The sequence below is a fragment of the Suncus etruscus genome, chromosome 7 (genome assembly GCF_024139225.1).
Source record: "Suncus etruscus isolate mSunEtr1 chromosome 7, mSunEtr1.pri.cur, whole genome shotgun sequence".
Classification (NCBI taxonomy): Eukaryota; Metazoa; Chordata; class Mammalia; order Eulipotyphla; family Soricidae; genus Suncus; species Suncus etruscus.
The window spans coordinates 100,638,310-100,658,346 of record NC_064854.1 but is presented as its reverse complement, the minus strand read 5'-3'; the positions used below and the strand labels follow the sequence as shown (position 1 = coordinate 100,658,346).

The 20,037-nt window shown below is 40.9% G+C and overlaps 2 protein-coding genes across 4 annotated transcripts in view; one reads left to right on the top strand and one right to left on the bottom strand.

Moving 5' to 3' along the window:
• GPR27 (G protein-coupled receptor 27) overlaps positions 1-20,037 on the top strand; it is a 481,267-nt gene that overhangs the window by 15,536 nt on the left and 445,694 nt on the right. The window lies entirely within an intron of this gene.
• Positions 1,267-18,754, bottom strand: PROK2 (prokineticin 2). Of its 2 annotated transcripts, XM_049776997.1 has the most exons (4): positions 18,662-18,754; positions 14,564-14,689; positions 4,222-4,282; positions 1,267-1,455 (listed from the first exon to the last, which is right to left on the bottom strand). In XM_049776997.1, the coding sequence occupies exons 1-4, from the start codon at positions 18,752-18,754 to the stop codon at positions 1,349-1,351; spliced, it is 387 nt and encodes a 128-aa protein (XP_049632954.1). In that variant the 3' UTR covers positions 1,267-1,348. The 2 variants fall into 2 exon arrangements, with proteins under 2 accessions (XP_049632954.1, XP_049632955.1); XM_049776998.1 differs by lacking the exon at positions 4,222-4,282 and having other exon boundaries at positions 1,267-1,453.

Sequence of the window (20,037 nt, the reverse complement as noted above, 5' to 3'; positions counted from 1 at the left end):
TTCATGCTCTAAAACCTCACTGATTTACAATTAGTTCACTTTTGGCACTACCTTAAAAGACATGCAAACAGAATTTTCTGTATGTAAAATGAAAATGCACATACTGTTAGTGCTATTTATTATTATTTTCTTTTTTACCAACTTAGGAGGTCTTTACCCATTGTGGAATTTGGACTACGTAGAAATGTGCTGGTAGTAAAAACTGACAACTGTGACAAAAATAAGGATATATATATATAATATTAAAATAAATCAAATGATATACAATCGTGTCATTATTCTGATACAGAATTTTACACAGCAATATTGATACAGGTACAAACGGCAGGATGTCAGGAAATCCATTAACGAAGCTTCGGCTTACAAAGTTTAAATTACAACTTAATACTGAGTTAAAAATGGCAATGAGTAATGCCAGATTAAAATCAATACTTCCTCTTCAAGTGACATTTTCTGAAATATCTTTATGAGACACCAGAAATTAACTTTATAAAAAAGAAATAAAAAGTTACTTTCAGAAATAAATTTCTTTAAAAAAAAAACACCAATATAGAAACCTAGAATAAAGCTAACTTTCCATTCTTTTGCCCCTTTTGCCAAACTGTTGTCTTTTGCCAAACAACAGTTACACATAGAGGTTCAATGAAATCTTAGAAGGTAGCCCTAAACCCCATTGGGCAACAAAAGTTGGGAGTGTTTGACTGCACTGTTAATTAGTTAAGTATGAGGCAATAGCCTGATACTCTCCAGTGGTTGTCAGTAAAAGGGTTTTTTACCCCTTAAAAATGCTAGAGGAACAGGAAGGAAAAGAAAAGGTAAAGTGAGGACCTTAAAATGTTCCAGGAATGAGAAACATATGAACAAAGAAGGTGGTTATGATGGTGGGGAGAGAGAGAGGGAGAGAGAGAGAGGGAGAAAGAGGGAGAGAGAGGGGGGGAGAGAGAGGAAGAGAAAGAGAGAGAGAGGGAGAGAGAAAGAGAAAGAGAAAGAGAGAGGGGGGGGCTGGAGGGGAGATTTCAAGGAAAGAAATCTTCTATAACAAAGTATCAAATTCATACTTCTCTAATTTTCCAGAAAGTGAATGTTACTGGCATAAAGAAAGCCAAACCAAACTAAAACAGAAAAATGAGAACCATTTCTATAAAGACTTAGACTTTTATCTTTTTAACCCAAAATTATAGTCCTTTCAATTAAAAAATGCATTTAAAAAAAATCAAAGACATGTTACTTGGAACATGGAGGAAGCAACAACATTTCTTTCTGGCATCTTATGTGTTGAGCACAATCACAAGCAGATTTTACAGACATTGTGTGACTGTTCACATTAACAGTTTCTACTCCAAAGTGGCTATTTTCTGTTTAAACAATTAAATCGATTAAACGAAGTTCGTAAACAGGACAGGCCGGGCATACATGGACAAGTGTGATGCATTCTCCTCCCAAAAAATGGAACCTAAAAAAAAAAAGAAGAAACAGATCAGAGCAGAAAACCGCTGTCACACAAAATACTTGAGAAATGTCTCAGAAAAATAATGGGTAAGCTTTGCAACTAAATATTCATCAGATACCAGGCTGAGATCTTTCTGACACATTACTTTTTTAATATAATTTTTATTTTGATCATAATGGCTTACATATTGTTGACAATAATATTTTAGGTACATATTTACATATAATCAGGGGGAATTCCCATCACCAAATTGTCCTCCCTACACCTCCGTTTTTGTCCTACCTCCCATATCCTCTTCCCTCACCCCCCAGGGCTGCTAGAATATGCTGACACATTACTTTTACCATATGTAGAGACCACCCCACGGGCAGAGCATGCACTTTCCTTACATCCATTTCACTGAAGAAAGACTGAGGTACAGAGTGATTTGGAACCTGCACAGTAACACATACCTGATGATTATTTGAAGCTTGGCCAGCATTCAGAGTCCAGAGACTAAGTTTAACCAAGGTTTATTGCCTTTTAATCACTGGAATATTTTTTATCCAGTCCTGATATGGAGGTTTCTTATGGAAAGTCTGGCCACTTTGACATGATGAGCAAACAGCACTGTCCAAACAAGTGGAAGTGGAGATAAACAGATGGGACTATAATAAGACAAGAAGCTTCTGCACCTCAAAGGAAATAGTGACTAGAATACAAAAGCCACCCACATAATGGGAGAAACTATTCACACAATGATATCTAAGATATAGAAGGTATAGACAGAACTTAACAAGAAAAGAAAATCTAGCCCCATCAAAAAATGGGAGAAGAAATGAACAGACCATTTCTCAAAAAAGAAATACAAATGGCCAAAAGATACATGAACAAATGCTCCACATTACTAATCATCAAGGAGATATAAATTAAAACAAAATGAGGTACCATCTTACACCAGAGAGACTGACACACATCACAAAGAACAAGAACAAACAGTGCTGGAGGAGATGTAGGGAAAAAGGAACTCTCATTGACTGCTGGTGGGAATGCTGTCTAGTCCAATCTTTCTGGAAAACAATATGGAGATTCTTCAAAAAACTGGAAATTGAGCTCCCATATGATCCAGCTATACCACTCTTAGGGAAATATCCTAGAAACACAAGAACACAACACAAAAATACCTTCTGTACACCTATATTCATTGCAGTGCTATTTACAATACCCAGAATCTGGAAAAATCCAGATGCCTGACAACAGATGAGTGACTAAAGACACTGTAGTACATATACACAATGGGATACCATGCAGCTGTCAGGAAAATAAAGTCATACAATTTTCCTGTACATATATATGGACATGAAAACTATAGTACTGAGTGAAATAAATCAAAAGGAAAGAGATAGACTCAGAATAGTCTCACTCATCTGTGGATTTAAGTTAAGTAAAAGACAGTATTGTAATAATACCCAGAGACTATAGAGATGAGGGCTGGAAGGACTGGCCCACGATATGAAACTTACCACAACGAGCGGTGAGGTGAGTTCAGTTAGAGAAATAACTATACTGAAAACTATCACGACAATGGTAGTGAGTGAGTGAAATAGAACGCCTGTCTCCAATACAGGCAGGGGGTGGGGGAAGAGGGAGATAGAGGGCATTGGTGATGGAAAGGTTGCACTCTTGAAGGGGGGTGTTATTTTAATAACTAAAACACAACTACAAATATGTTTGTAATCATGGTGCTTAAATAAAGATATTTAAAAAAAAAGAAAATTGTAGACAATGAACCATGTAGAAAGGCTCATATTTGTGCACACACATCACTCTTAGTTCAGAATTCTGGGAAGGTAGGAAAGAATAAGCAGGAAATTAGGGAAGGAGACAGCTCAGTTGGCAGAAATGGGGAAAATCAAACTCTGACCCCAAAATAGTTAGCAGTGAGTGGTCGGATCCATTTCAAGAGTCCTTGCCCTACCTTTTCTTCTTGATAAATTTTTTTTGTTTTGGGATGCTCTGGTGGTGCTCAGAGCTTACTCCTGACTCTGTGTTTGAGGATCATTCAATGATGGTGCTCAGGGGACCATTTGTTGTGCTGGGGATTGAGTCAGGGTCAGGTCAGTGTGTATAAGACAAGTGTTTAAACCCCTGCGCTATCTCCTTGGCCCTCACCTGCTTCTTCTAACAGCCTTACCCAGACCTCAATCATCATGCTAAGGGTCATCAATCAGCAACAAGTACAGTGGTTCTCTGATTAAGGTCAAGGGGAGGAAACTCATACCTGGCTAGTTTCCTAGAGGCAATGGGTAAATCTCACTCCTCTTCTCTTATAGATGGTACTCTCATGAGACGTTATAGACTTGGCCAGATATTTGGAGACTTTGACTCAGTCTGTGCTATGCAAGACCAGGAAAACTCCTCAGGGTAAGGTGGTTCAATATAACATTCTCCTTGTTTTTCTGGCCCATTTGCCTTTGTTCCTAATTATCCTTATGAATTTTTCCTAGTATTTTTCACTAAAAGTTCCCTGCCTAGTTCTCCCTATAAGGATCTGTCCTTACAAGCAAATATAAGCTGCATCTTCCAGCTACCTGTCTGAATAATTTCTTTCTACAATCCAAAGAAATAATGTCCTTCTTTTGAGGGACCATCTGCAAACTGTGGCGGAACCATTCTAATCATTTGGGGGGGGGGATTGTAAAATCAACTTTATCAGATAGTTCATGGGTGTGAAGGCCAATTCATAATTCTAGCTGTTTATTTGGGATGGTCTCACTCTCATGTTCTTATCTCTTTCTTGCCTTTTTTTCTCTTCCTCTTTATTCTCTTTACCCTTCTATTTGCAATTTTGTTCTGGAAGGGTCAGGGAGATGATCACAATCAATAAGTACATAGGGCAGGGCCCAGAGAGATAGTACAGCAGCTGCTTGCCTTGCATGCCTGTCAACCCAGGCTAGATCCCCAATATATCATATGGTTATCCAGCAGGTACAAAGTAATTCCTGAGCACAGATCTAGGAGCATTGCCCTGTTGCTGCTAAACTAAAACCAAACAAAAAACTTTCTTGGCAGAGAGGGCATCGGGAAGAGGGAGGCAGGTGTGCTGGGCAATTAAGACACCAGACAAATCAGTACCATAGTCTTTTCCTATAGTTGCATGATTTTAGGGATCTGATGACAATGCACACTCTATTGAAGATGCTCAGAATGGTTTTGCTACCAGATGTGTCCAAAGGTACATAGCTGGTGAGTTCATGTTGCTGCCACAAAGAATACGGAAGAGGTGGTAAGTGCAAATGGCCTGGCAGGGTCAATTATATGTGAACAGTGCATTTGGTCTTCACCAAAAGGCTTTTGCAAGATTATTTTCTTTTTTTGCCAACCCTAAAACTAGTGTGTGAGACAGAGGTTCTCTGGGGAGGATTTGGGCCCCCTTCCCCTGGGGGACATCTCGCAATACATGCACATTGTCAGTTGTCACAATAGGGGAGAAGGCAGTGTTATTGGCACCCAGTGAGTTCAAGGCCAGGGTTGCTGACCAACACCCCACTGTGGAGATGAAGGTCCTCTGGCAGACAATTATCTAGCCTTGAACATTAATTATGCTGAGAACAAAAACCATTGACAAACAGCAGTTGCCAGGGTGAACAGGACTGAGGTAAGAGAAAAAAAAAGCAAGCACATTTTTCTCTCTTCATGCAACAATAGCTTGAATATCACTAACCCATGAGGCCCTATTGAGGACTCTTGTGTCTGGAATAAACAAAAACAGAAAAGGTCCTACCCATCATGAGATCAACTTTTTCTTTAAAATTTTTTTTCCAGTTAATTTGGGACCATGTTGGTGCATAAGAGGCCCATAAGGTGCATAAGATTGGGCTTCTTACTGGTCTCTTGGTTGCCCTAGGCCCCTCCTGAGTTACTAAACCATCTTCTAGCTCTTTGTAGCTGGGGAACCCTATCCCTGTCATGGCTGTCTACAGTACCCTGAGGAGGGGACAGAGCTACTGGGATCTTTTGGGTGGCACTGGACCTTAAACCTGCAGCCTTATGCTGGTGCTTTAAGTCACTGAGGTCTTCTGGGGGCCTGCCAGAAAGGTACCGTGCCCTGTGGAAAAAAAAAAAAACAGTGCCCATTTCTCTCAAATACATTACCCCACCCAGATTCCAGATGCTCTGAAGCAAGAGACTAGTTTGCTTTATTTATGACCACACAGTACATAATTTGAAATAGAAGAGACACTAAGAGAAAATGATTGTTCAACTCCAATCCCTCACCCTGTTCCTACTATGGACTGTGAGCTCTCTGAATGTGCCTCATTCTGCTGAACTTAAAGCTGAATTTACTCTAAATCCAGAGCAGCTCAAGCTCTCATTGTGAAGCAAGACAATTTTTATTGATTGAAACTTGCTTAGAAAGATGAGGGGAAATACATGTTTAAGAGACAACACAGCCTTATTCAAAGTGGAAAAAGCAAGCAAAGATAGACAAGCGATTAAGATACATTTCAAGGAATAACATGGGTTTGAAAAGCAAGCTTGAATCTCCTTCAATTCATTTGATATGTCTGTTGGTATCCTTTTTGCTACATGCAAGATTTCCAAAGTACACAGGTCCCTAACAATTCCTCTTCTCCCCACCACCCTTCCACCTCTGGGAAGAGTATTATTGATAAATATCCCAGGTTTTATTTTTTATTTTTTTGTTTTTGTTTCTGGGTCACACCTGGCAGCGCTCAGGGGTTACTCCTGGCTCCATGCTCAGAAATTGCCCCTGGCAGGCACAGGGGACCATATGGGACGCCAGGATTCGAACCAATGACCTTCTGCATGAAAGGCAAATGCCTTACCTTCATGCTATCTCTCCGGCCTCCATATCCCAGGTTTTAATATGAAAAATTCAAGTAATACTTGCCAGATTACTTAGATTGATATACATTTTTAAGAACCCTAAAAGTTTTTCACTAACCCACTCAATTAAATGGGAGAGAATATTTGCACTCAACATATCAGATAGAGTTAATATCCAAGACATATAAAGTACTCACAAAAATTATCAATAAAAACAACACTCCTAAAGCCCATTTCCTCTGGAGAGGAAATGAACAAACATTTCTCTGAAGACAGATGGATGATCAATACGTAAATGTGCTCATCATCACACATCATCAGAGACATTCAAATCAAGATGACAATGAAATATCATCTTGCACTAGTGAGATGGCACATATGAACAACAACAACAACAACAACAACAAAAACTGGGAACAACCTGAGTTGGCAGGGATGTGATGAAAAAGAAACTCTTTTTTTTTTTTTAATTTTTGGTTTTTGGGTCACACCCAGCAGTGTTCTAGGGTTACTTCTGGCTCTACGCTCAGAAATTGCTCCTGGCAGCCTCGGGAGACCATATGGGATGCCGGGATTCGAACCACTGTCCTTCTGCATGCAAGGTTAATGGCTTACCTCCATGCTATCTCTCTGGCCCCAAGAAATACTTTCTAATGTTCATTACAATTGTCTGGAGCACACCTCCTAGGTGTAGTCATTTCTCAGAAAAGTAAAAATAGGACTTCCATTTGACCCAGAACCTCTATTCTTGATATCTACCCCAAAGCACACAAAAATATTCATTCAAAAAGACATATGCAACCCATTAGTCATTGCAGCACTTATGTGGTATACACACACACACACAAACACACACACACACAAATGCTATGCAAGTACAAGGAAATAAGAAATCATGTGGTTTGGAGCAACTTGAATGAGACTGGAGGGTGTCATGATAATTCAAGTAAACCAAAAGGACAAAGACTGGATAATCTCACTTACTTGTGATATGTAAAGGAAAAGGACAGGAAAAGCAAGGTATCAAAGAGTGGGGTCCTATATTACCCTTCTCCCTAGATTATAGAAATGAGAAGTATAGGGAAGGAAGGAAATCAGCAGGAGGAGTATGAGGAGGGGATGGAGACAAGGGACTCAGGGGTATTGGTGGTGTTGAGGTGTGGTATATATGAACCACAGAGCTAGTTAAGACAGTAAATATGAAAACTGAACTATAATAACCAGACTTAAAAATGTGGCTGTCAAAAAGGCAGGCTGGTGGGGAGTGAGAGGGAATCTGAGAACATTGATGGAGGGAAATTGACACTGATACAGGGATTGATGTTGGAGCATTGTGTCCCTGAGACTCAACTATGAATAACTTTGTAAATATGCTGCTTTAAAAAAATCGAAAAGGTGTCCAATTATCTAGGATGCAAGGGGAATGTGTTTACAGGAAATGGATTTTCAGATGTACAAATATAACCAATTTTATAGTTTACTTGACAACCAACCACACTCAATCCAAAGTTTCCAATAACCATAATTCCAAACTGTAAATTACCCAGGCTAAAGAATTAGCATTTCCAAGCAGGAATACTCTGACCATTTGCAGTAAAGTTTTGTATAGTTTTGAGGCCATATCCATTAGTTCTCAGGGCTTACTTCTGGCTATGTGCTCAGGGATTCCTTCTGAAGGGTTCAGGGGAACCATATTTGGTGCCAGGAATTGAACCCAGGTCAGTGGTGTGCAAGGCAAGCGCCTTACCTACTGCTGCTATTGCTTTGGTCCCTAGCAATTTTAAGAAGAAAATAGCCCTGATGTGAAACGAAAGTATTGTCTGTGATTTCCTTCACAACACTCAATTTGTTAAAGGAGGAAATATAAAGGTATGCAAGAAGAAAATGATACAGAAGTGCTGTGGCTATCATATATTTATAATAAAGTCAGTTTTGTTCAACTCTTTTCAAAGGAAGTTCAAAGCTAAAATAATTCAAATAGTAGAGTACAACATGGCATAAAATGAAGATAAAATAGCCACATTCCCACAGTGTCTGGTTTTAATGGTAATGAAGCTATCCATGGTATCTTGTCATTTTGTAAAGTTGAAACTATTTCTTCAACAATCCTTGCATTAGTTATATATCTGCATAGTCCTTAGTAGGTCAATTGTGTTTCACTTGTCCCCTTTTATAAGTAGTGAAATAATATGGGGGCTGGGTGGAGACTGCTGGGACACTGTCTTGGGCCCCCTGTGACTCCCCTTTCTACACCACTTTTTCTTTCTCTTATTTTTTCATTTCTTTCCATTATTCCAGATACCACCAGACTAGGCATGGCTTGGGGGAGAGAGAGAGGGGGAGAGGAGGAGAGAGGATGAAAGAGAGAGGGAGGGAAGAAAGAGAGAGAGAGGGAGGGAGAGAGAGATGGTGGAAGGTAAAAGAGGAGGGAGGAGGGGAGGAGAAAAGAGAGTAGGGATGTGTGTGGGGAAGGGGAACAAAGAACTCTGGAGGGAGGAAGAAAGCCAGATAGGAAGATAGACCCTCCCCTTGAACCCTCCTCCCAATGGGTTCCTTTCAAAGAGTGAAGAGAAAAAAGGCACAGTGGATTGGCTTCATTGCTTGGCAGAACTGTACTTGGGTTGAAGAAAGACTTTGGCATTGTAGAATTGAGAGGGACAAATTTACAAAAGATAAAGCTGGTATTTCCTATTGGTCAGGGATACTCCTCGTGCCCCCACCTCCATCTTAATTTATTTGTGGCAGCCACAAACATTCCCATTTGATAGAGAAGCTGTTAAACTGTGTGCGGAGAGATGGAGACCTACAGTTTATCTCTGAGGCCATGTAAATGTAGTATTAGACCTATCCCTCAGAGACCCCAGCTCCAGACAAAGAATAACTGAAGTTTCATTGTCTTTAGATTTTCTTTTTCTCTAAGAAAAACTACAGGCAGTTAGTGAGTAGTTTGGGGATGCTGTTTAACAAGATATAGAGTACTAGGTGCCCCCATAGCCAAGGGTCCAATGTGCCAGGAGTGTCCAGGCTAAGAAAACATAATTATGACCTGTTAGTTTGGTTCTAATATTGCCAGGAGAAATAAAAAAAATAGTGCTCTGAACATACATAACAGTAAAGAGAGGGAAATTGGCATATTATCCTTCCTGTCAATTTTCTTTTCAATACATTTCATAGTTATATTAAAAAAAAAGCCATCTATTCTAAAATTAGAATTCCATTACAGTTTCAATCACAGATGATTCTTGAAAAGAAACAACTAGTACTTTAGAAAAATTTCTTCCACTTAGAGCAGGGAATGTGGCTCAGTGGTAGAATACTTAAGCTTGGCCTAGCATGTGAGGTCCTGATTTAGACGCCTAACACTGCATATTTCCCTGAACACAAAGCCAGGAGTAAGTCCAAGCATAGTTGAGTGTGACTCTAACCCCACCCCCCCAAATAGAAATAAAAAGAGTAAAGTCATCTACTTGTATACACAGATAACACCTAAATTTCAATTTGAAATTTTTTCCTCCTTAAAATAAAACTAGTCAAAATTTAGAATGTAACTAAAAAAATGAACACAAAACCCAAAAACGAGTGCTAAATATGCTGACATAAAAAGTGAACCAAAACTTAAAAACTAGGCTTTGAGGAAACAATGGTTTAAAAATAGAAACAAATTCATAAAATGAAAGCAATAAAAATTAAGGTATTAATCACAAACTTCGAAGTCAACCAGTAATTAGAATAGGATGAAAACTCTGAAAATGTATGTATTAATAGAAATTTAAGTAGTATTATTTTTAAAAATCAGTGAAGCAGTTACTGTAGATATATAATTTAGTAATTCATACTTAATTGTTAAAAATGAATACATGTGAAAGTTATTATTTGCCTAACAGTATGCTAACAAAACTCATTTTGTTCTTGTCAGGTGAGTTTCCTTTGTGTCTATTTTTGAATGATCAAACATAAAGTTTAAATTTTACAAATCTAGGGCCAGAGTGGGTCAGAGTACAATGGTTAGAGTGCTTGCTTTGCACACATTCGACCCAGCTTCAATCCTTGGCACCCCATACCATTCTCTAAACACTGCCAAGAGTGACTTGAGTACAGAGCCAGAAGTAAGCCCTGAGTGTTTCTGGGGTAGCCTCCAACCAAAAGTGAATAAATAAATTTTATTATGATAAAAGCATATAGCTAACAGTTATAATAAACCCTACAAATTAATTGGGGTGCTACATAAAATTTGTAAACTGAATTAAGTGGCTATCAAATCTTACCTATTAGGTTTTCAAATTTCAGTCACCAAGTATTGTTCACATCATCAAAGTAACTTTTTTTGTAGCTAATGACTAAACCAAGTTATTCACAACCTTTTAATAAAATGACAATCCTTGTGACTAACCATTGCTCATAAAAGGGATAAGTGATGAACATATCACAATAATTAGAAATCTCTGTTAAGGATCTACAATTCACTAGCTATTGGTGAGTCACTAACCTTCAGAATAGATCTAAAACAGAATTGAATGGTGTAGGTAATGCTTTCCTGGGAATATTTATAATACATATTCTTGATTTTTTTGAATATTTTTTGCTCAGTTGGGGGTCACAACTTGCAGTATTCAGGCCTTTGAGTATTTAGAACTTACTTATTTTGAATTCTATGCTCAATGATCACTCTTGTTGATGGGACCATATACAGTACCAGTAACTGAACTGGGGTTGACTATGTGCAAGGCAAGTGTCTTATCTGTCAAATATCTTTCTGCTCTCATTCATTACTTTGAATATAGCATAACAGGGAGATATTTTGGAAGAAACTAGAGTTTTTTCATGTACATTTCACCTAGAAAAGGTAATGACTCTGGGACCAACAACTAAAGATGATCACTGAAGACACCTATGAAAGGTATATTTAAGATAAAAACAAAAAAGTAGCCACTGTGAAAAGATTATGAAATGGAGTTCTTAGAAATAATTTTCTCTGGGTGAGAAAGAAGGGTGTCTACCACGGTTATCTCTGACCTGGCAGTCCTGGAGGGCAACCAGGGCCAGTGCAGGATAGATGTAGGAGGTTTGAAGGGGGGCACCTTCATTGCTAGGGGTTGAACATGGCATAGCACATGGAAGGCAGCAGAGGCTCTAACATTTTGTGCAATCTCACTGGCTCTAGAAAAGTGTACAAAGTTCAGAACTCACAGGAAAACATATTTTCCCTAGTACTACAGCTCATTTATCACTTATTTCCACTGTGAAAGTCATAATCAGTTATTAAAGATTTTGTGATTAAACTAGGATTTAAGATGAGATGTCTTCTGGTTCCTGGGAGAAGATGGATTAAGGCTTACTTTTAGAACTGACCTTGCTTCAGACCTCAACTAGAAGTTACCAAGGTTAAGAATTTGGTTCTTCTCTGGGCCCAGAGAAAGAAAATACAGGGGTATCCAGCACCACATAGCGTCCCCTAAACACCACCAGAGGTCACTTCTGAGCACAGAGGAAGGAGTAAACCCTGAGCACCTTGCAAGCATGGTTCCTAAAAGAGAACCACAGAAACCAAATCATGTAGCTCTCCTTTAAAATATCTCTGGTTCTGAAAACTCATAAGAATTATAGGGTGTGTGGGGACTGGAGTCAGCAGGGTGTTTGCCTTGCACAGGCCGCCCCAGTACCGATCTGGGTTAGGAATAAACCCCTGAGCATGCCCAGGTAAGGCCCCAAAATGACAACAACAAAAAAAGAGAAAATAAAAAAAAGAATTACAGGGTGTGGGTGAGAGATAAGAGAAGGAATCAAGGGACAGTGAGGAAGGTGGTGGGTATGGTACAGTAACACTGTATACTAAGGTTAATACCACTGGATAACAAAAGACCCATGTTTCAAAAAAATGTTTTAAATACTAGAAGCAGCAACAAATTCCTAAAATGCATCATTATCCTCAATGGACATTTTAACCACACAAGTCACACTTGACTAAGTGAACTAAAGAATGTTTGAATCAAACAGTATCAGCCTTTGTGAAGGTAGAAGAGAGTATGGCAAAATCATACAATTAAGGGAGAGTGAGAAAGAAGTCCAGCGTCTTCCCTTTGACCCATAATCTTTGTCCCTAGCTAGTTACTGGACCCTCCCACCTGATGCATGGAGAACATGGAAAACTACTTCACATGCCTATTGTGAGTATTAAAGAAAAGCAGTCAGCAGTTAGAATAGCATACATGATGAATGCTGGCTTTTGATATGAGGCAATTTTAACTACCATGAATATACATACTGTCCCATCCTCTGTGTTACTTTTCTTTTTTTTTTTTTTTTTTTTTGGTTTTTTGGGCCACACCCGGTGGTGCTCAGGAGTCACTCCTGGCTATCTGCTCAGAAATAGCTCCTGGCAGGCACGGGGGACCATATGGGACACCGGGATTCGAACCAACCACCTTTGGTCCTGAATCGGCTGCTTGCAAGGCAAACGCCGCTATGCTATTTCTCCGGGCCCTCTGTGTCACTTTTCACTTGTTTTCACAAATACATTTGGCCATTTGATTGTAGAGTTCAAGATGTAAGTAGGTATGTATATATAAACAGCCTATTTCTTAAAGGTGAACATGTAAGAAAGGTGGCTACAACGTATAAAAGATGTCTCACATTTGAGAGGGGGACAAGAAAACCAAGAACAGCACCAAAAGTACCCCTTTCCTGTAGACAGATTACTGACTGCTATGGCAGAATGAAAGGTGCACGTCATGTTTCATCCAGCTCAGGGTCCTGAGAAAGAGCACATGGGGTAGTGGCACATGCTTTGAATGCATGAGGCCACAGTTCAATCTTTGGAACTATCTATCTAACCCTACCCAGCATTGCCATGGTGGCCCCTGGTGGTTCCTGGCATAACATAACCCAAGCAGCAGTGTATCCCAGTGCCCTCTTACTCAACACAAAGTCCTGGCTGGGAGAGAATCACTGGGGTGTCCCGTAGGAGGCCATACTTAGGTGGCCCAGTACAGAAATGATAGTACAGTTTTCAGTGGAGAACCAACCACAGGGGGAGCCATCTAAATATTAATAGGAACTATTTCTCCAGGAGACCACAGAAAAGATAGTCAGCCTCTAGCCAGGCTCAAACAACTATGGGCCACAGTCTTACCCAGAGAATATGACCTCAGCTAGTAGACTCAGTTATTTTACATTGCTCATTCTGATGCATCAGAATAAAAGCCATTTACCAGGTATTGTGGAGTAGAGGGAAGATGCTTGCACCTAAACCACATAGGAGTATGGAGAAGAGGGCAGAGAGACCGTGGCGGAGATGCTTTGCATTAAAAATAAACTATTTTAGAATGAACTTACACAGTCACACACAATGTCTAGAGAGAAAACCGCTGAGAGACAGCTCTGTCTCCCACAAACCACCAGGCCTGGCCTGGCCTGACCTTCTAGGACCCAAACTCACTTTTCTACTGAGTGAAATGAAGAGGCAGCTGCAGGAAAGAGTAAAGTTTGGGGCAGGGGAGGGAAGCGCTTAACTGAGATTATTTTTTTGTGCCACATTTTTGAGGCCAAAAGGCAAAGATTCTGCAAGCTTCTCATCTAGTCTGTTCACTCCTGTCTCCCATCCATCAGATTTCCAAAGCCATATATCCTTTTGTATCCTTTATATATATGTATATATAAATATTTATTTAAGCACCATGATTACAAGCATGTTTGTAGTTGGATTTCAATCATAAGCAGAATACCCCCTTCACCAGTGCAACATTCCCACCACCAATGCCCCCCCCCCCCCAAGCCTGCTAGGTCATCTCAGCCTCTGCCTAATCATGCCCTTAGAAGCCAAGCTGCTGTACTGGCAGTAATTTTCCAAAGGGTATATGGGAGTAGTTCTGTTACTGATTTTCTATTAAAACAAAACAAAACAAAGAACAAGAACAACTACAGACCCAAAATGTATTTACTTCTGCCTCACTGTTAATGCCTGGTATTGAAAGTCTTCTTGAGAATGTCCATACTTTCAGTTTCGCAAAGTCGTATACTTAGTAGAATATTTGTGGACAACTTCTCAGCAGATTCGTGTGTCTTTACTGATTTCTATGATGTGTGTCTAATATTATGACAGCAATAATATGAAAAGGCCCAGTAGATTGATGGTGGAGTGAAATTCTTTGAAATTAGAAGGAAAGAGGAGAGAAGAGGTTGTTATTCCACCGATATTTCTAACCTCCAAGTGCAAGCGTATGGCCTTGCTCAGAGTTAAGGTCCTCAGGAAGAGAAGCACCAAGAATACAAATGTTATCTACTAACTTTGCGAGTCAGCGGATGGCAGGAATCTCCCAATTTTCCCATCGGTGTACAAATCCTTATGCTCTTAACCCAGATGCTAACAGCACAGCACATGCCTCCACCACACTGGGCGTCCTCTTGGCAGGCCTGAAATGCAAATAAATAGATAAATATAGACACAGAAAGACCCCGGCTAGAAAAATCTAAAATTACCAATAAAAATACATCCAAAATTAAAAAAAAACCCTTCTTTAAATATTCAGTTGCTGTAATTTTAACCATTACACATAGAAAAACCAATATTAATTCGTTTGCATATATATGATAAAATTTGATCAGATTTTTCTAGTGTTCATAAAATGCTCTAAATAATAATGCACCTATCAGGAAACTTTAAAACACAAGATTTTTGAGAAAAAAACAAAGTTCTTTTTTAGTGCTTTATAGTAAATTGGCTTTGAACATGAGGCAACAACTATAATAATGCTACACTATATAGGAATCAGGAATCACACAAAATGAATCATAAGATTTGAAGACCTTTAACTGCAGAATACATTGAGCATAATTAAAAAAGAGATTTCTTAAAAGGTCTTTAAATCTGACATGAAATGTTCCAGACCCAAAAGGGCATTTTTCTAAGCTTAAAATGTGCTCATTTTCCCTTTCAAATCTTTTCATTCTGATTCAGGAGACTTGATGGTTCTCCTACCACTGGTTGATTTTCACTTTTATTTCTTTAAAGAAAGCTGGTAGGCTGAAAACAGACAAACCAAAACTTGTACTTTGTTTTGCCTTGTTTTTTCTCTCTCCTTAAATTTTGGACTACCAGACCTGGTAAGCTGTACTCAGGGCTTTGAGGTCAAGGATCACTCTTGGTGGTGACTGGAGGGGTTTATATTAGATTGAACTTGGATTGCCTCATTAATACAAGGCAATTTCTTACTTGTACTATCTTCTCCAACCCCACGAAGAGAACTATTGACTTAGGAAACGTATATGGGCAACAGAAAAAGTTGAAATATTCAAGTTCATCAGATTAAGAAAAGTAAGTGAAAAAAAAAAAAAGAAATGTAAGTGACACAGTAATTACCAACAGTTATGATGCAAGACTCCCAGAAGAAAAACTGTAAATACATATAATCAAAGAATCATCTATGGAGGAATTTTCGTACCTGATTAAATAGACATAAATAATGAGGCTTAGCACTTATTTGCATGAAAATAGCTCTGAAAGTATTGTTCTTTCTCAGAACTAATAAAAAATGGGATGCTTTGTTTGAAAGATGTGTGCTTTGCCAGTGATAAGGTAAAAAAGCATACATAGTATTTTTATAAGAAGCTAGAAAGAATATCATTAAGCAAAATTTACATTTATTAAAAACAGCTAAAAACACTTCTTTCAAGTTTTTAGTTTGGGGAACAATTATAGCTCCTCAAAACAGCATTCTGGGCACTTTCATCATTTTCATTAAAAGTGGCCAATTACATATCTTGTTTGAGTTAATCTTTATTTTATTAATTTTTTCAGCTTACTTTTAAGTCTGGGGTTTTCCAGGAACATGTATCTTGCTTGCTTGTCTCTATGTCTCTCTTATTCACTCTGAAAATGCCTGTATTCTCTCTTGAACACAAATTATTCTCTCTATTCCTTCACAATCTTTCTAAGTTTCATTCAATAAAAACTACCTTGCTTCATCGAAAAAAATTTTCAGGTTATTTAAAACCACTATCTCAACAAGAGCCACAATTTTCACCTTGAAGTTGTTTGGACATTTATAGAAGATACTTAACTATTTCCATTTTATAATTTTTATCGTTTTGCCAAAATCAGCCATGAAGGTGTGACCAATGCATTCCATAAATGAGATCCTGCAGTGTTTTTGAAAACAAATTTATGTGAATATAAATAATTAAAAAATAACTATGTAACCCTCCAAAGTAAATATTTGGGTGGGGGATTCAGGACGCATTTTATTTCAACAGATATTCAAGTTCTGAATTCTGAAGTTCCACTAGCTTTGTTTTTATATAGCAATCCAAATCGAGACCAAATCTTTTAAAATTCAGTCAATTACTTGAATGTTTCATGTTGCATTAAATAATTATGCGGCCCAAAGATCCAAAAGCCAGGAAGCCAAGCCGGGCCAAAAGAGAAACGGCAAAAGGCAAAAGGGCCAAAAGGGCCGAATTCCCTTGGTCCCAGCCTTATCTACCTTTTTCCAAACCCCTCCCAGGAATGGGAGGGGCTTGCAGGTAAAGTTACACCTACTATCCGGTTCCCAAGACCCCTCCCAGATATGGGCGGGTCTTGGGGTACACCACAGTTTCACATGCTAAGGTCAATAGATCTAAGAACATTACAAAGTTTTTTTATTTGACTCCAGATGGTTCCTGTCATAGAGACATAACTCAACTTCTTTATGCTTCTCTAGAGAATTTTTGTAAAGGATCTTCCTTGTGACATCAAGTTATAGTGACAAAAAATCCTACATAAATAACTATATAAGCTCAGTCAAAACCTCTCTAACAGACTGCCATTCAATGTGATAAAATTTCATTTTGTAACAAAAACCTTTAGTTCTTGAAAATATTTACAATGAACTGCAAACGGTTTATATATCTTTAATTAGACAGCTGTTTCCTAATGTCCTTCATCCTCAACCCATTGAAAATCTATTCAAATAGTGTTATGCTGTGAATAGAACAAAAAGATACTTACACTGCAAAGGAATTTTGTATTCAGAGGATTAGGAGAAATTTAAAATGAGCCAGCAGGGGAAAAAGCCAATCACGTTCCAATTCTTATGTATTAGAAGGACCTGTAAAAACTTTTATTTTTCTTCCCCAACCACTCAGACTGGCTACTGAGAAAGCTTGCTCAAATATGTTTTTTTTTTTTTAAATCCCTCAGCTATCCCAATAAATACCACAATGTGCATAATTAAATATCTGTTGGGTCTGAGTAAATACTGTTATAGCACAAGGAATTTCAACTCATTTAAAATGGAAACCATTGAGACCTATTTTCAAGACAATGACATTTATGGGTGACCATTTCAAACATGAAAGTTGTCTTTAAGTCCCATAAAGTGCACTTAGATACTTCGATATGGCGAAGTGTAAACTAATTTCACACTTAAAAAAAAAAGTAGATTAAAGCAATGGAAACCACCAAGAACTGGTGGCGGTTTTCTACTGCTGATGTAAAACTAGACTACACCTGAAAATTTTTTTAACTGTAAATTCATCCTTCAGATCCACACCGGGGGGGGGGGGGGATGAATGGTGGGAGTTCTAAGAAGATCTAACTTTCAGAAATGAGGAAGAGGTCTCCTCGGCAAAGGGTGCTGGAGCCCTGGCAGCGCTTAAAACCAATAATTGGAAATTAGAAAACTTTTTCCAGGGAGAAGAACCCAAGACGCCGCCGCGAAAAAGCCCCAGAGCCCAGAAGAAAAGCGCCCACAATTAGCTTTCCAAAAAGCACAAGCCAATGCATGGCCTGGGACCAAGTTTTATTTCAAAGGTTTTTTTTTTTTTTTTTTTTTTTTTTTTGCGGAGGGGGAATTTGGGGAGCAAAAAAAAAAGTCTTTGCTTGAGTGCAGGATTTAAGACTCTGGAGCTTGCGGGGTGTTCGCCTGGAGCCTAGTAGAGGAAGGGGGCCTGGAATTGCAAAGGTTGCAGGCTTTAGTGTCTGGTTGGGGGGGGGGGGGCTAGGGTGTGTGTGTGTGTGTGTGTGTGTGTGTGTGTGTGTGTGTGTGTGTGTGTGTGTGTTAAAAAGTGCCTTTGAAAACTCAGCTGAACAAGTGCGGAGGGGAGACGGTGCGGGGCGCCAGAAGGAGCCGGCGGGACAAAGTGGCGCAAAAGGTGGGGAGACACTGGATCACTTTCCCGTGCACGGTTCACCCCGTGTCCCCGGGCCCGCAGCTGCTCCGGGCGCCTCTCCAAGGCGCCAAAGGGCGAGAGAGGCAGGTGTCTGCGCCCTAGAAGCCCTCCGTTCCCCAGCTCCTGGGATCCCCTTTCCCGAGCCCCCTTTTCCCTCGAGCCCTCAGGGCGCCTGGCGGGTGGCGCGCCTCCAGGACGGACAGACGGACAGACAGGTGCGCGGGGCCCACTTACCCCGGTGATGACAGCGGCGTCCCCGGCGAGGGGCGTGAACAGCAGCAGTAGCAGCAGCAGCAGCAACAGCCTGGCGCAGCTCGGGGTCCTCATGGCGCCCTGGGGGAACTGAGAAGGCGGTTTGGGGGGCAGTTGGTCCCGCGAGCGCGGGCTGGAGCGGGCGGACAGGCGGGCGGCTCCCGCGAGCCTCCCTCCGGCCGTTATAAAGCCAGCCCGGCTGTGACTCACGCCGGCGCCCGCCCGGCAGCACGCGCGGGGGGCGAGGCGCGGGCACACACCCCACGCCCCCACGCGCACACGCTCCCCCACCCCGGCCCGGCCGGCTTTGCAAGCCCTGGGCACGTGCCAGCAGTTGGCACCCCCTTCTGCGCCTTACCCGCCACGCAAGCAGGCAGGCAGTGGCCCCCCGCGGGGCGCCCCGCTCCGACCCCTTGGTGCCCCGCACGCACTCAGGGATGGATAGATGGCTGGATGGCTTTTGTCGCCCGACGCACGCTCCTGGCAGGGCCGTCCCGGTTTCCAAAGCTCCACGTGCTCCGTGCGGGGAACTTGCTGTAGCTCATTTGCGCTACAGATGTTGGAAAGGGGTGCCTACTACCCAGGACTCAAGGGGGGTACAGAGCAGATTCGGGGACCCCCCCACCCAACCCAACCCCTCAGGGATTTGTGCATGTGTTCTTTCTTGGCCGAGCGTCCCCGCCTTTACGCCCAGGTACTTGCCACCCAATCTGATCTCACTCACGGTCCAAGGATCGAACAGAAAAGGACAGACATCAAACACATAAAGCCGAGAGACGTGGAAGAATGGGACTTGGGGGGGGGGGGAGAAGAGGGGGAACAAAGGGAGAACAAAATCACCCCTAATCCCACATCTCTGACGACACGGAGGGGCTGGTCTTGCCAGCTGTGGGAGTCCAATTTATGTCTTTTCATTTCTCAGGGCTTCCCCCTTTATGCTCACATCTGGCTCCTCTCTGGCTTTCCTCGCATGCATTTCCTCCCTCTTTGAGCAACCGTTGCGCCAGCTTCGGGCACAGAGAGCAGCAGTTCGGGCTGATGCCAAAGGGAAATGAGAGGCTGGTGGCGGTGCCAGCTCCAGGCCCCACCAGTCCTAGGTATGGATGGGGCTTCTGCACCTCGAGTCCTGCCTGGAAAGTTCGCCCTTCGCTCTTCCTTGCAAAGAAGAGTTGTTGTGATTCGTTCCTTTTGGGGAGCCGACAGCCTGCTGGTTCCAGGTTCCCCACGAGGGGACGCGCGAGAAATTTGCCCTCTAGCCCAGCTGCAAGGATCTCAGCCTGTGTTTTTTTTTTAATTCTACTTTAGAGAGAAGGGTGACAAATCTACCTATAGACTTTACTACTATGCTTGCTTGCACC